Here is a 15,680-nt window from a genome sequence, read left to right as displayed (position 1 = left end):
ACTGCCAAAGGCCAAATAAAATGGTCTTATGGTCTGTATCTGCTCCCCAGGACCTCAGCTGCCCACCTCTGCATTAGAGAGCAAATGCTATAAAGAGCAGAGTTGCATAACTGTTGTTTTTGTTTTCTGTACACTGCCTTTGGATATTTCTTATACATATTAAGCAGTATAGAAATGGTCTAAACAAAATAATAAAGAAAGAAACTGATGAATAAAATAGAAAGAAAGAAAGAAAGAAAGAAAGAAAGAAAGAAAGAAAGAGACTGATTAAAACACCATCAAATAATCCACACTTGAACAAGGAGTCTTTCAGCACTGTTAAAAACCTGGCAAGGAAATGCAAACAAGGACTAGGGTAGACGCAGATACAAATCTGTACTCCATCATGAAAGTCACTGGATGACCTTAGGAGAGTCACCTTCTCTTGGCCCAATATGCTTGCCAGGGATGTGGTGGGGGTGAAAGGGGGCACCATGTGTGTTACCCCCAAACTCCTCAGAGGAAGAGTGGGATGTAAATGTAATCAATAGCTGATATTAGCATATCTCAAGTGCAAAGAGTACAGTGGTACCTCGGGTTACATACGCTTCAGGTTACAGACTCTGCTAACCCAGAAATAGTACCTCAGGTTAAGAACTTTGCTTCAGGATGAGAACAGAAATCGCGCGGCAGCTGCGTGGCAGCAGCGGGAGGCCCCATTAACTAAAGTGGTCTTCAGGTTAAGAACAGTTTCAGTTTAAGAACGCACCTCCGGAACGAATTAAGTACGTAACCAGATGTACCACTGTAATGCTTTCCGGGACTACAGACTAACACCTTGTCTTCAACACTGAGAAGAGATACATGAATCATTCCCAGAAAATCGTGTGTGTGTGTGTGTGTGTGTGTGTGTGTGTGTGTATCCCAAGAAATCTCTGTAGATGTTTCCCCTGAACAGGCTACTCCAAATTTCCTGAGATTTGGATTTAGGTGAAATTCAGAAACAACTCCAGATAGTGGCTAGTGGCAAGGTGTTTCAGAAAACCCATCTGATGTGTCAGTGCAGAAGCAAAGGATTATAATACTCTTAAAACCTTTTAAAGTTGTGTAGGACAGGAAATTTCAGGAGGAACAGAATTTTGCATCCCTGCATGACAACCTGGACCATTTGAAATTCTCTCTAATTGAAGGGGCAGGAATTCTCCCTTTGTGTTTAATGATCATGACAGTTTCCTGGAAATCTAAGAAATGGGGGTTAGATATGGGATATGATGAGCAAATCTGTCAATTTCAGTTTTGCTCATTTTCTCATTGTTCATATCTGAAGTTCAGTTCACATTACTGTGCCAGTTTGTAATTTTTTAAAAGTCCTTATGAAAATATGCCAGCTTTTTCAGTGTGCATTACTCCTAATACACATATTTGTATATGCATTTTTTCCTAATTTGCATATTTTGCAAATACAATGCACTTTTTAATGTTATTCTCACTAATATGCACATTTATACACACTTATCTATGCTCCTTGAACACATTATTTGGCTCGAGTGACATTTGCAATTTGGATTAATGAGACTTCTGAAGGATGATTGTGTTCACGTATTGTTTTGGCAGGTGCAAATTAGGTGTATCTGCCTTTAAATGTGAAATGAACCGAATTCATCCTCCATCCTTCAATGTGGATCTGAATCTCTTAAAAATGACTGTCTTGGATGACAGGAGTGAAGGCCAAATAAGGTGAAATCTTTCTGCCTCTCTTTCTGTCCCCAGTGTGTGGACATAGGGTCGGCTCTGTCATGAAGGAGAGTGAAGCAAGCAAAACCTTTCAAAGTATTGACCCTACTAGGAAATGGGGACCCGTTATTTGGGCCCTGCTTCAGGCATCAAAGTGTCCTGTACCAGCACTGTGCGCAAGTGCATATATGCGAACATTAGGAATGGGAGAGAAACTTGATTTTGTTTTGCAGTTTAATGAGAAACTACATAATTTGGAGAACACACAAACTGTAACACAGGGATTCTTTGAAATTTGCACTTCTCTGAATTTTGTACACACACAGACACAAATGTGTACAAAAATGCACACATTAGGGCAAAGTGCACTGATTCACAAAAAAACAGCTCCAAAAATCAATTATATTAGGGGAAAGTGCCCCCCTCCCTTTAAGGACTAAGAAGAAAGGAGTTCCCACAGTGGCTCTCCCTTAGGCTGACTGTGGTTTCACACCCATTCCTCTTCAGGCTGTAACAGGGTGCTGCTGAAATTTAAAGCCCCAAGCCCACCACTGCCTTGTTCTCGGGTTGAAACCTAGTTTAGCTGTTTCACATTGCTGTGAAATCTCTCATGAGGGCCGTTTTCAGCTGAGCAAATGTAGGAATACTCGCGCTATAGTTTTCAAACAGCAGGTTAGCATTGTGCCTGCTGACTTAATTCCCAAACCCCCCACATTGTTCTTTTGTACTTGACCTGTATAAATATATATTACACTTTCAGTGTGACACAGACAGAATGAATGAAGGCCCCCCCCCCTACACTGGTCTCTTATTGCGGATGTATTCTGCAGCATACTCTCGACACAACAGTGCACAAGTTGTTAATTGATTCTGCTTCGTTAGTTGTTCTGCAATGCTTCTCCAATGCTACCACATTACTGCTGTCCAGAGGGGTTACAGCACAGCCAAAGGTTTGTGTGGTATAGCAGTTTAGATCAGAAAAGTAGCATGGGCTAGGGCATAGCTGTCAACGTTTCCCTTTTTTAAAGGGAAATTCTCTTATTCCGAATAGGATTCCTCGCAAGAAAAGGGAAAAGTTGACAGCTATGGGCTAGGGGTGTGGGCAAAGGGTTAAGTAACCTCAACCTCTGTGTTTTTTCCTCAATCATATTGGTGGTGGAGTCTCTCCTTTGTATGCAGAAGGTCCCAATCTCATTCCTTGGCATCCCCATGTGGAGCTGGGGAAGACCCCTGCCTGAAACTCTGGAGAGCCACTTCCCTGTCAGTGTGGACAATGCTGAGCAAGATAGATCAATGCTCTGACTTGGTATAAGGCAGCTTCCTGTGTTCCTTCCTTACAGGTGTATTTCGTTTAACATCAGCAATGGGAGATCATCCAGGGATCTTTGGGTGTACAGTGGTACTTTAGGTTAAGTACTTAATTCGTTCCGGAGGTCCATACTTAACCTGAAACTGTTCTTAACCTGAAGCACCACTTTAGCTAATGGGGCCTCCTGCTGTCGCCGCACCGCCGGAGCACGATTTCTGTTCTCATCCTGAAGCAAAGTTCTTAACCTGAAGCACTATTTCTGGGTTAGTAGAGTCTGTAACCTGAAGCGTATGTAACCTGAGGTACCACTGTAATATGTAATCTGACTCTCTGAAACCCCAAAATAACTTTTCTTCAACTTATGAGTTTTACCAGTCTTCTGTCATCTGTCCCTTATTTTACTCAACCTCAAAGCCAAGCAATGGATTTACATTGAAAGATGTGCGAATAAACAATAACAATGAGCAAACAAGTTCAGGAGTGAAACGCAAGATGCTTGCAGCTTAGAATTAGATATGTAGCCTATTTGGGGCAGGGGAGATCAGCTGTATGGGTTTTTCCTGTGAGTGAGGAATCCTGTATGTGTATTTCTGTGTATGCAAAGTCTCTAAACTCCAGTTTGAGATCACAGGTTCCAGTGCAAAGCCACATTTATAAGTTCTGCAAATGACCCATCGTAGCTGTCTAAAAGCAGCCAAGTGAGAAAAAGAACTATTTGAAAGATCTCTGCTTCCAAACCATAAGCCAGGGGAAACAAAAAATAGAATCGGAAAATAGACCTGCGCAGATTATAATTCTGAATACTGATTTCCCATCCAAACTAGACCTTATCATCCAATGCATAGTCTAGTAAGGCATGAGACAGAGGCCCAATTCAGAGTTAACAATAATAAGAAAATGTTTGTTAAGATTAAGTTGCACACCTGCAGAGGTTGTTGTAGGAGAAGACTAAGGGGCAATCTGTACTGGGTGGCTCTTCCCAGCTGAGACATTGCTGTGCCGCTTTATCTTACAAATGGAATTGCCATTTGGTGGGCAGAGTGTGCTATGTTAATAAAATTAATATCGAATTCCTTGCCACAGCCCAGTGATTACAGTGGGAAGTTGCTGATTAGTAGACAGCATTTTCTCTCTCTCATGGAGAGAGGAGTCAGGCAAATGCCTGTGCAAGAGTCAGGGGTGGAGGAAGGAGGGTGCGGTGGCTGCTGGCCGCCCCGGGTGTCACCACTTGAGGGGGGAGGGACAAAATGCCAGGCAGCACTCACAAAATGCCAGGCGGTCTCCTGGGAGAGACGCGGTGGCTTGGGTGCGCGCAGGTTTGCCTGCTGCCTCCCCCCCCAGCTGTAGGGCAGCTGAGTGGGAAGAGGCAGGCAGACTCTGGAGGCCCTACAGTGCGCTCCGCCCTCGCCCCGCCCCTATGGGCGGCACACACTGTCCCTGGGCGCGCCACCGCAGGGTCCAGGCACCCGAGCGGCTTCCTCTGCCACTGGCAAGAGTCAGTTGGTGTGTGGGCAGGCAGACACGTTGGACAAAACCGAATGCTAAAAGTACTCTGCAGCGCTTCACGGGATGCGGCAATACAAATGAAGTTGTTGTTTATTCATTCATTATTATTTCAATTTATATCCTACCCTTCCTCCCAAAGGAGGGAGATTAAAAGATTTAAAAAGCAGTTCCTCGCTGCTTCTCTGAAACAAAGCCCTTCTTTTTCCTATTGTTGCAAAATGGAGGTTCAGGGATGAAAACAGCTGACAACACTTTATGGCCCAAGAAGCCACTCCTTCTATCCATAAGTTAAGATACAAGTAGGGGGGGGGGGAAGTGTTGAAAAAAAAGTTTTTCAAGTTTAAGGCACTCCCAGTGATTTCAGTGAGAACTCCACAATCTGACCTACCAACAGCAGAATAATAACAAAACCCAAAACGCCACTTCACACACACAAAGCTGCTAATAAAACAATTCTGAAAACACACAAAGAATAAACAGACAAAAATCACGGAGGGGAGACGGATGAACAGATTAGCTAGTCAGTGCATCATGTGGCGCACATGGAACCCACGCCCTGCTGCCGTGAAGTGAAAACCATCGTGCAAATTGGCCCACAAATAGATGGCTGGGTTAATGCATTTCTCAATGCCTATAATGGGAAATGCCACATTTTGAGCCTTCCTGAAAGCCACACAGACTTGTAGGCAGAGATTTTGTGACGATGGGGCCTGGGCAGGAGCAGAATCATTGCAGAACAGCCAGAAGATAAATACAGGGGGTTCAATATTGCAGTTACTTAATTGCATGATTTTGTAATGAATGATTGAGTAGAAAACTACTTACATTGCTTTTGCTTATGCTTATATCTTGATAAGTAAAATAATGACAGTCTTAAGGCAGCAGCAGACCCGATGCTATTAGCCAACCTTTTTAATTAGTCAATAGCTGTGTGGGGCCCCCCAGTCTGGTTTGGGACCGTGATGGGGGCAAATAGACACACTATTGTATTTTAATATTCTGTTGGAAGCCGTCCAGAGTGGCTGGGGAAACCCAGCCAAATGGGTGGGGTATAAATAATAAATTATTATTATTATTATTATTATTATTATTATTATTATTATATCAGTGGTTTGCTATGTCTAATTGCAGACAGCATTTGCTCAATTACTAATTGTGTGAATAACATCATGTTTGCTTTGGCTGTTCCATTTTTCAAAAGTGCATTAATATTCATAAAGGAGGCCTAAAATATCTCTGAAAGGGGCAATCCCCCTTACCCACCCCAGTGCCCTGGCCATATCTTTCCCTAGAAGCTCTGCTAATCTAACATCAAATACATGGGTGTTGGTTGTCTTGATTAAGTGTTAGCTGGCAGACACTCTGCATAGTCTCAGAGGCACTCTTTTTTTCCTTTCCAGTTTACACATGCAGTGAAAAAACAGTTACAGTTAGTATGGAAAACTTGGCTTTGGGGTCTCTATGGAGGCTCCTGATTCTGTGAACTGTCATCCTTACGTCAAACAGAAGATGATACTTTCAACCATAACTCCCCCGTTTCAAGCTATACTGTATTCAGGTAGAGCCTCTCCCTGTAGAATGGGAGATGGAAGAAAGATGCTAGCAGAGGCAAGGAGATTATCCTTCATTAGCAGGAGGTAATCAACGCATCAGCATTCTGCATTGCAAGTGCTTGGGCTAAGCCTGAAATTGCAAACAGATGCCAAGGGTGAGGTTGTGAGCCGCGGGTCACATGAAGGCCTGATGGATGTGGCTGGGGTGGAGCAAAAAAGGAAAGGGAGAAAGACAAAAACACTGGACTGCTTTTTGGTAAATAGATGAGAACAATGTGTTGGGTAGGGGCGGCATATGCAAAGAGATAATTAATTGATGAATGGATAATGGAGGGCTTTACTAAACTGGGGAGGAGGGCCTCACACTTAACCAGGGGCTACCAGCAGTCCAGATCTAGCCACCATCTTCCCTTGTTAGTCCGCACATCCCATCCCTTATGATCCTGCATGTAATGCATTGAACGTGCTGTATCACATGGAAACACCAGCCCACATTCCCCGGATGCATAGCAGAGAAGATGGTGGGGGTGGGGGTTGGACACAACAATGTTGGGAAGTGGAGGAAGCTGATCAAAGGTAGGGGGCGACTTCAGGAACAGGGTGTGTGTCTGTGTTTGTTTATGAAAGTGTGGGTGGGGTCGGGTGGGGAGTAAGGGAAAAGAAAACGGGAACATGCTCAGGTAAACCATTACCTCCAGGCAGCTCTGCGGGTCCACAGGTAGCCCTCTCCTCTTCCACAACGTCCATCCAGAGTTTCTTGTGGCAAAACTTCCACAAGCCATAGTGGGCCGCCTCGCAGACGAGGGATTGGTTCTGCTTGTAGGTGTTGAGCTCCACCCAGAATTCTGTGCCCACGGCCAGCACTGTCAGGGTCATCCCCACGATGGCCACGAAGAAGGCCAGCTTGATCTTGCCCTCTTGCTCATCCGTCAGGACCTTGCGCCGCTTGACCCCTGCCCGCGTGCGCACCCCCATGCGCTGCTCCTCGTCCTGGAGGAAAAAATTTGGCCACATCATAGCCCCTTGCCCTACTCCCCCTTGTCTTTTGAAGGGATCTATTTTGGCTCTAGAATAGCTACCCGGAACCCGGTTTGCAAACCCCCCAGGCTTTAAGCTGGGTCTTCCGTGAGGGCTCCTCGCAGCTTCTCTTGGCTCCTATCTAGGTCAACACGTTGCATGCAGTGCTGAAAAGTTGCTTGACCACCCTCACCCCACCCCTGCCTTCTCTACCCAATGCCCTGGCTTCTCAGGGTGAGGCCAGGGTTGGAACAGCAGCTACCTCACCCGCCCCCCCTCCCGGCCGCCTTGGCAAATGTGCGGAGCACCTGTTCCTGCTCTTCATCGCCTAGGCAATCAGGGTTATTTTAAGGCTCCAGGGCGCATAGACAGTCTGGATGTGTGTGTGCCTGTGCGCCTCTGAAGTTTTTTGATGATGCGGAGGCCAAAATGGAAAGCTCTTTCAGCAGCAAGGGGGGGGGGGACCCTCTTGCCCCACCTTACGACAGCACCCCCTGCTGGGACCGGAATACCTCGAGGCATTTTCACAAGTCTCTGGAACTTGCACCGGCTGCAATACCTCTTTTGGATTCACACTGCCCTGATTAACAGCAAGTATGCACAGCACTAAAATCATGTACAAGTCGGTCTACTGCTAGGCACACTTCTTTAGAAGTCCCACGGGAAGCAAGCGTTGTTTCCAACAAGTGCTTTCCCAGCGATTATGCCAGTGCTTCCTCCTTCTGCATTTGCAGTTGTAAATCTTTCCTCTGCTATGACTTTTCCTTAGGCCAGGTAGGGAAGCCGTAGCCCTCCAGACATTGTTGGACTACAGCTCCTTTCTTTGAGCCATGCTGGCCATGGGCATTTGAGTTCAACAACATCTGGGGGGCTGTGAGTTTCCCATTAGGCAAACTGCTGTCTCTCAGCCCTCCCTTCTCTCTCCCGCCCCAATACACAGTACAGACAATAGCAATGCTGACTGACCTTTCCGGCTTGTTGTCAGGATTAGCAAGTGGTCATCTCCAGACCATCAGTGTTTTGTGGGAGGGATTCAAGTGCGTACCAGACATTTGAGCAATTAAAGGGAATTAATGTGCTCTGTTGGCCTGATGCAACAAATCCTCTTACAAAAAATACTTGATCTTTTTGCGGTTAGGAAAGTGGTGGGGGAGTGGACTGAAGAGTGTGGGATGGGCAAACAATTAACAGGAAGATGAATAACTACCGAAAAAGTAAATCTGGATGAATTCAGGCAGACTGCTCCTTGCCTTATAACCGCCCCATAAACAGATCTGAAGGACTATTCCTGGGGGAGAAGTCAAATTCCATTTGCACTTAAAGGAAAGCCCACCAAACTTGTGATTTCTGAAACAATTCCTGAACCCAACCAACCTTAGAACTTCACCTTTTTTGAATTTTGCGATTTTGCAGGGCTCCAGCCAAGTAATGGCTACGGAAATGCACATATTAGGGTTAAAAATGCACATATTGATGTTGGGGTGTGTGTGTGTGTGTGTGTGTGTGTGTACAAAAATGCATTGTAAGAGGGAAAAATTATTTGCAAAAATAGGGCAAATTCGCATGAAAATGCTGATGATTTTTTCTGAGGACTTAAAAAAAAATCACACACTGTGGGAATGTGCAGAATAGAATTTAAGTTTGAAAAAAATGAGAACTGGACAGGAAATTAACAGAAACTGACAGGGAAAATGTGAAACTAACAGATTTATTCTGTAAATTTTTGTATGCAATTTTGCCTAATATACACATTTTTGCAAAGCAGCTTTCCCTAATACAGTACATTTTTCAAATAGAAAATATGCATGTATAGGAGGCAGTGGAGGACAGAAGTGCCTGGCGTGCTTTGGTCCATGGGGTCATGAAGAGTTGGACACGGCTAAACGACTAAACAACAACAACACATAACTTGGCAGGGAAAACTGCATTGCAAAATTAGAAAATGTTTGTATTTTGATGCACAGCTGCATTTTGGTTCACTTATTGTTTCAGAAAGTGAGAATTAGAGAGAAATTTTCTTTTAAAATGCAAACTGAATCATTTCTCTCCCCCATCCCAACTTAATCTCCTTACACGAGCGTAGCTGAGCATTTTATATTACCAAATAAGAGAAGCCTCTCTTGTGAAGAATTTCAAACTGTAGGTTCCTCAGGGCAGTGACCTGTCTTTTTGTATTTCGTAAAATGTCATGTGTATGGCTGGTGCCATGCATAGGTGTCAAGTGCAACACACATTGAGGAAGGAATGAAGGATGACAAAAATAAAGAAAATAAGAAAGAAAGAAGAAGTATAAACACTTGGGGGGGGGTTGACACTCTACCCTTTTAGCGGCATCTAAATCTAAATCTAAATCTAAATCTAAATCTAAATCTAAATCTAAATCTAAATCTAAATCTAAATATCTAATCCTCTGTGTGAACATAGAGGATTAAAAGAATGATGTTGTTGTTGTTTAGTCGTTTAGTCGTGTCTGACTCTTTGTCACCCCATGGACCAGAGCATGCCAGGCACTCCTGTCTTCCACTGCCTCCTGCAGTTTGGTCAAACTCATGTTAGTAGCTTCGAGAACACTGTCCAATCATCTCATCCTTAATTAAGAAAGTAGACCATGAGGCTAGGGAGAGAGGATTGTGGTTCCCAATGGCCGATGGCTGGTTTTCCAGTTCTTCACTCCTCATATTTCCTTTTGCTTGGTGACTTGGATATAATTTTTAAACTTACTTGCATATTGTTGTTCTTGTTGCTATTACTGTTATCCCTCAAATGCGGCTCAGGCGGTTGAAAGTCTATCGGTTTGGAAACAAAATGGGGCCACCCAAATATAGGACGGCGCTTTTTATATACTCTGGAGATTTCCAAGTTTATAAATTTGCAGCTTAAAAGGAAAAGAAAAGTTAATCTTGCAAAAGTTGGCTGGAAGGACCTGTGAACTTCCAGAATGTATGGAATGCTGTGGTGGCAAGAGAGAGAGAAGAAGAAGCTGGAAAATGGGGGGGGGGGGGAGAGATAATAATAATAGAGGGGGACAGGATTAGGGTTGTGGAATGCATGCTGTGAGATTAAAAAAACACCCATGGATGTTTCAGGAGAAACAAAAGGAAAAAAATACATTTTTTCTTTCCCTCTCACCAAAAAACTCCCCTCCCCATTTAACTACAAAGTGATTACATTCAGGGGGTTGGCAGCCCCCCAGGGTTTGAAATCTCTAGCGCTGTAAGGCAGAGCAGGGGAAGTCTTCCAGAGAGGTGAGAGGAGACTTCTTCCTTTCTCTCCTTCAGAAGAAATCTTTCCCCCCTTCCCGCTATCACACTCTCCTGAGAGGCCTGAACAAGGCTCCTGTTCCATGCTGGCTACATATGTCCCTGAAAAGCAACATTCCTCTTGGGGTGGGGGTACAGAAATACACTGCAGTTTGTGTTGCAAGCATCACCACCTGCAACCTTGCGTAGATTCCTGGATTTCTGGAAGGGGAATGAGGCCGAGCAGGTTGTCAACATGTGTTCCATCACAGAGACACCTGTTCAGAACCTAAGAATGGAATTGAGACCTGCTGCAGAATGATGTGCTCTCACCTTGGTGCGCTCCATATAGTCTCTGTTTTTTTCTTCCCTTGTTCCACCTGTTGCTCCTGCTGTTTCTGGCTCCTGATTCCTCACCCCCTTCTTTGTTGCTCCTATCTCTCTCCCCCCCCGCACCTCATCTGTTGTCCCCCTTTCCCTTCTGTCTCTCGCTCTTCTGGCTGCTCCTGTCTTCCCTCCACCACCAATTCCTTTCTCCTAGTTCTTCCTCCTGCCTTCATACACAGCGGAGAGCCATTGAAATGGCTTTCAAATGCCTGTTGCACAAGCCTTGCTTAGAACAGGAGATAAGAGTAACTGAGCAGGGTGAGTCACTCCTGCGGAGCATGCATGCTCAGCAGACATGTATCATTTGGAGGAATTTGCCCCTTCTAATGAGGTCTGGCTTTAATTTCTTATGAAACTTGAATGCAGATTTCCAAAAAATAGCAAGGAGAGACAAGAAGGCCTTCTTAAATGAGCAATGCAAAGAAATAGAGGAAAACAACAGAATGGGAAGAACCAGAGATCTATTCAAGAAAATTGGAGATATGAAAGGGAGTAGTACCATTGCACTGTGGAAAGCATGCTAACTTATGGTCTGTGCGTGTGGTTTGGGAGCTGCACGGCCAGGGAAAAAACAATGCTATCCAGGCTTGTAAAGACTGCAGAGAGAATTATTGGGTGCACTCTTCCCACCTTAGATCAAATCTATGCTGCCAGGTGCCATAAGAAAGCGGCAGAGATAGCACATGATAGTACGCACCCCGGAAATGATCTCTTTCAGCTTCTGCCTTCTGGAAGAAGGTATAGGGTTATAAAGGCCAGGACTCGCCACCTGAAAAACAGTTTCTACGCTAATGCAATTCTGGTTCTAAACGCAGCATAAGGGGTCTCTGTAGTATAGTGTATTTTAAAATGGGGTTTTAGAGTTTTTTAGGGGTTTTTGAATGTTTTATGTAGTTTTATGTAGTTTTTATGTAGTTTTATGTAGTTTTGTGGTAGTTTTATGTAGTTTTTATGTAGTTTTATGTAGTTTTTATGTAGTTTTATGTAGTTTTTCAATTTCATTGTTCCGCAAGGGACAATGACAATAAAGATATCGTATCGTATCGTATCGTAGTAGCAATGTTCCTGTTTTTCTGAATGGCTCACAGTTGCTTTGCAGCAATCCAGGGGCACCTCTCCTTTGATTGTCCAGCGTTCCCTCTGTTGCCCATCAGGAGGCAGATTTTCTCATGAAATTACGCTTTGTTGTTGTTGTTTAGTTGTTTAGTCGTGTCCAACTCTTCGTGACCCCATGGACCAGAGCACGCCAGGCACTCCTGTCTTCCACTGCCTCCCACAGTTTGGTCAAAGTCATGCTGGTAGCTTCGAGAACACTTTCCAACCATCTCATCCTCTGTCGTCCCCTTCTCCTTGTGCCCTCCATCTTTCCCAACATCAGGGTCTTTTCCAGGGAGTCTTCTCTTCTCATGAGGTGGCCAAAGTATTGGAGTCTAGGACAGGAAGGTCCAGGCCTGAAGGTGTTAAGTAAAATCCACAGAGGGCCAAGTGGCGATTTTAGAGTGTTCATCCATGCAATTAGGAGCAGGCCTGAGCATCTGGTGCCACAGTCCCCCCGCCCTGCTGCCCTCAGGAAGCGGGATGCTGTGTGTTCTCAGCACAAGCTGACTGAGGAAAAACACTGAGTTAGCATGAAATGACAGCTGTTTCAAGGCTGGCAGGAAATGGCAGTGGGAGATCTGTAGGGGGTGCTGTGCTGCAGGGAGTGAGATGCAGGCCAAGAAGACATGCTGTGCTGTCAGGAAGAAGGATGAATTGAGTACAGCTTTGTTTATTAATTTTTTGTTATGTGTGTCTTGCTTTATTAACACCTGAAATGTGTGGTTGTACCATGGGGCTTTGCTGAAAATTAAGTCAGGTTTGTCAGCAACAAGCTAGGCTAGCACATTATTTGCAGCAAGCTAGGCTAGCACATTATTTGCATCTCAAAACTGCTCTGTGACAGCTGTTAGCGTCTAAGGGCAGAGGTGACAAGAGTTGACGTTTTGGGAAATAAAGAAGTATTTATTTATCCTATGGCACTTTTACCCCATACAATGTCTGAGGTTGATGGGGCAGTGCCCCATTCACCCTAATGGACCAGCCTCCACTAGTTCTTAGTCAGACAACATGCACTCATGTGCTTTGCATGCTGAAACATCCAGGCTTTATCTCTGACATCTCCAGCTGAAAGGATCAGATAGCAAATGGTGAGGAAGACCCTCCACCTGCCTGAGCCCCTGGGGAGCCACTTGCCAATGTGGCTAGAAAGACAAATGGACTTACCTGAACCTTTCCAAACCAAATATCATAACCACATCTTTGCATAATGGTTTATGAGATAGATGAACAGGTTTTTGCTTATGTTTGGATACAACTGGATGCCAAGCGGATCAAACCTTTGAGAACTGCACTGATGCTAACCAATTTTGCATCATGGTTCCAGAGATCATGGAGCTGGTTTCTGTCTATGTTTGGATACAACTGGGTGCCATTTTGAATCTTTCAGAAAACTGCCCCGATGTTAACCATCGTTTTCAAAATTATTTTGTTTCTTCAAATTCCCAAACAATGCCAAGCATGAGGCTGCTAGCGAGTTCTAGCTCAGGAGCAGGGAACACAAGCTTTGACTGCAGAAGGCATCAGGCCTCATCCCTATGACTGCCTGCAGCAGCAAGTGGTGTGAATTGTCTCCGCTGGAGAGCCACTGCCAGTCAGAGGGGAAGGCTGAAGCTCAGCGGTAGAACATCTGCTCTGTGTGCAGGAGGTCGCAGGTTCAATCCCTGGTGTCTCCAGGTAGAATTGGGGAAAGGCTCCTGCCTGAAACCTTGGATTAGTGGATTAGTGCTCCTCTTTCCTTTTCTCCCACAGTTCAAACATGTCCTGACAGCGAGCTTGCTGCCAAACATAAGGAAGAGATGGCACCCAAAGGAAATAGAGACCACAGAGTGGGAGAGACCGAGAGCTGCCTATGAGCTAGCTGTCTGCGCAGCCGCTCACCCTAGCAAAGAATCTCCAGGTGTTGCTGGACTGCAGTCCCCATTGGACATGCTGGCTGAGCCCAAGAGGATCTAGAGGGCCACAGGTTCCCTGTCCCTACTCTAGTGCAAAGAAGGGGGGTCAACCTTTTCAAAATCCCCAGAATGCAGACTTGATGAACAGTGGGGCTAATATATTTAACGCACATGATTCCCCCACCAAAGAACCCCGGGAACTGTTAAGGGTGTTGGGAACTGTAGCTCTGTGGTGGGTAAACTATAGTTCCCAGTGATCTTTTGGGGAAGCCATGTACTTTAAATGCATGGGGCATATGCAGCCCGTGTGTCTGTGATCTCCTCTAGAAAGCAGCTCTGTAGTTAATAGTAAGGGAGCAATGCCTCCTTTTGTGACATAAGCCATTTTGGCTGTGTCCCTTCCCCTCAGTAACAACCTCCCCTGGACATATTTTCATAGGACTTTATTTGAAAGGTAGATTCCAGTAAAAATCCATGCATTTTGTTGTTGTTATGACAGACAGACTGTTGTTTTTATTTGTATTGTTTTTTCCCCCTTCCTCTTGCTTTATTCACCAGTAAGTAGCACAATCAAGTGGATTTTGCCCCTCTGAAAAAAAAAATGTTCTTGTATTTTTGTCTTTTTTTAATATGAAACCCACTTTTATACAGAAAAAAATTAGAACAGGTGAGGCTTTTCCACTGAAAGGTTTTCTTTCTCATTGCACATTTTAAAACGTACACTTTTTTCCTCTCAAATTTTAAATTGTTCATCCTCTCACATTACCACAAAAAAGGAAAAAAAGCCCACCTCCTTACACAATTCTAAGCGGCCCCCCCCTCCGAAAAAAACTATACACTTTCATTTAAACAAATGAGGGGGGGAAATACTACTTCTTAAAAGGCAGGAAGAAACAGTAAAGAGACAATCACAGTTTCTAACTGTTTTTTCAGACATGGCTTTCCCATAAGATTAGCTACTGAAAGACGAGAGTGTAGTAGTCACTGACAACCCTCTTACCAAGCAATATTTCTATTACCCAAGCACTTAATTGTTTTGAAGTTTTAACATATTGTCTTTGACAATAAGGCTAAATCAAACCGTGCTGTATTCAGGGATCCTTGAATTCTTCATAGGTTGACCCTTAATTCTTCAGTCGGAGAATTTCAAACCAAAATTCTTGACCTGAATTTTATGTCAGCTGGTTTATTAGCCAGACAGTAAGCATGCTTAATCAGAACGAAGTCCTACCGCTTCTCATTGTGCTTACTTTCCTACTAAGTGTGTTTAAGGTGGCAATAGTCTGCACCACCCTTTCCAAAGTCATTTTGGTTTGGTTATACAATTTGGTTAGAGTTTTATTTTAACATATATATTTTTTATATATTTGCCGAATGTGAGACATTCTGTTCCAGTTTTATTCTCATTCATGGAGAAAGAGAAGTGGAAATCGGGTGGCTGTCTTGTCATTTTTTACGTTTAGTTTTTGATTTCTGCCTTCTCATCCCCTTCCCCTCCTCCTTCCCCATTAATGGTGAAATATATCCATTTTGTTAACATCTATTTATTGTAACTCTTCCCTGAGTCCATGTTTTAGGGTCGCTATAAAAATAAATAGTGTGGTTCTGATCTGACACCCCTGCTGCCAGTGCCAGTTAATTAACCTGGCACTGTAGTTACAGTCTCCCCTTCGGCTCGTGCTGCAGATGCAGGATATGTGAGTCCAACCCCCGAGAAAAGCAGTTAGTAAAACTAGTTTCTGGGAGATTATGTTTTCTAAGGAGATGGAAAGGGGTATACATTATACATTGGGCCACTTGGGATCTTGCGGCACCCGGTCAAAAAAGGAAATCCATCTGGATCGGCAGTGAGGATCTGCAGACCCGTTTCTGCATGCAGAAGGGGAGCAAAGTCGAGCATGGTTCAGGATCAGGATACCAGGATTGTAAAACCGATTGCTTGCCAGTTGGCACAAGTTCCGCTGGG

At 44.3% G+C, this 15,680-nt stretch overlaps 1 protein-coding gene and 1 long non-coding RNA gene across 3 annotated transcripts in view; one reads left to right on the top strand and one right to left on the bottom strand.

The window, feature by feature from the left end:
• CACNG6 (calcium voltage-gated channel auxiliary subunit gamma 6) overlaps positions 1-7,302 on the bottom strand; it is a 30,632-nt gene extending 23,330 nt beyond the window's left edge. Inside the window, exon 1 of the mRNA XM_079951234.1 lies at positions 6,774-7,302. Coding sequence (XP_079807360.1) covers positions 6,774-7,098 — 325 coding nt within the window. The 5' untranslated portion in view covers positions 7,099-7,302. The remainder of the gene's footprint in view (positions 1-6,773) is intronic.
• Positions 1-15,680, top strand: part of LOC307201807 — an 80,506-nt gene that overhangs the window by 21,546 nt on the left and 43,280 nt on the right. The gene's annotated exons all lie outside the window — the stretch shown is intronic.

This window comes from Podarcis cretensis (genome assembly GCF_951804945.1).
Source record: "Podarcis cretensis genome assembly, chromosome: 13".
NCBI lineage: Eukaryota > Metazoa > Chordata > Lepidosauria > Squamata > Lacertidae > Podarcis > Podarcis cretensis.
The sequence above is the reverse complement of the archived record's forward strand: the minus strand, read 5'-3'. Positions and strand labels throughout refer to the sequence as shown.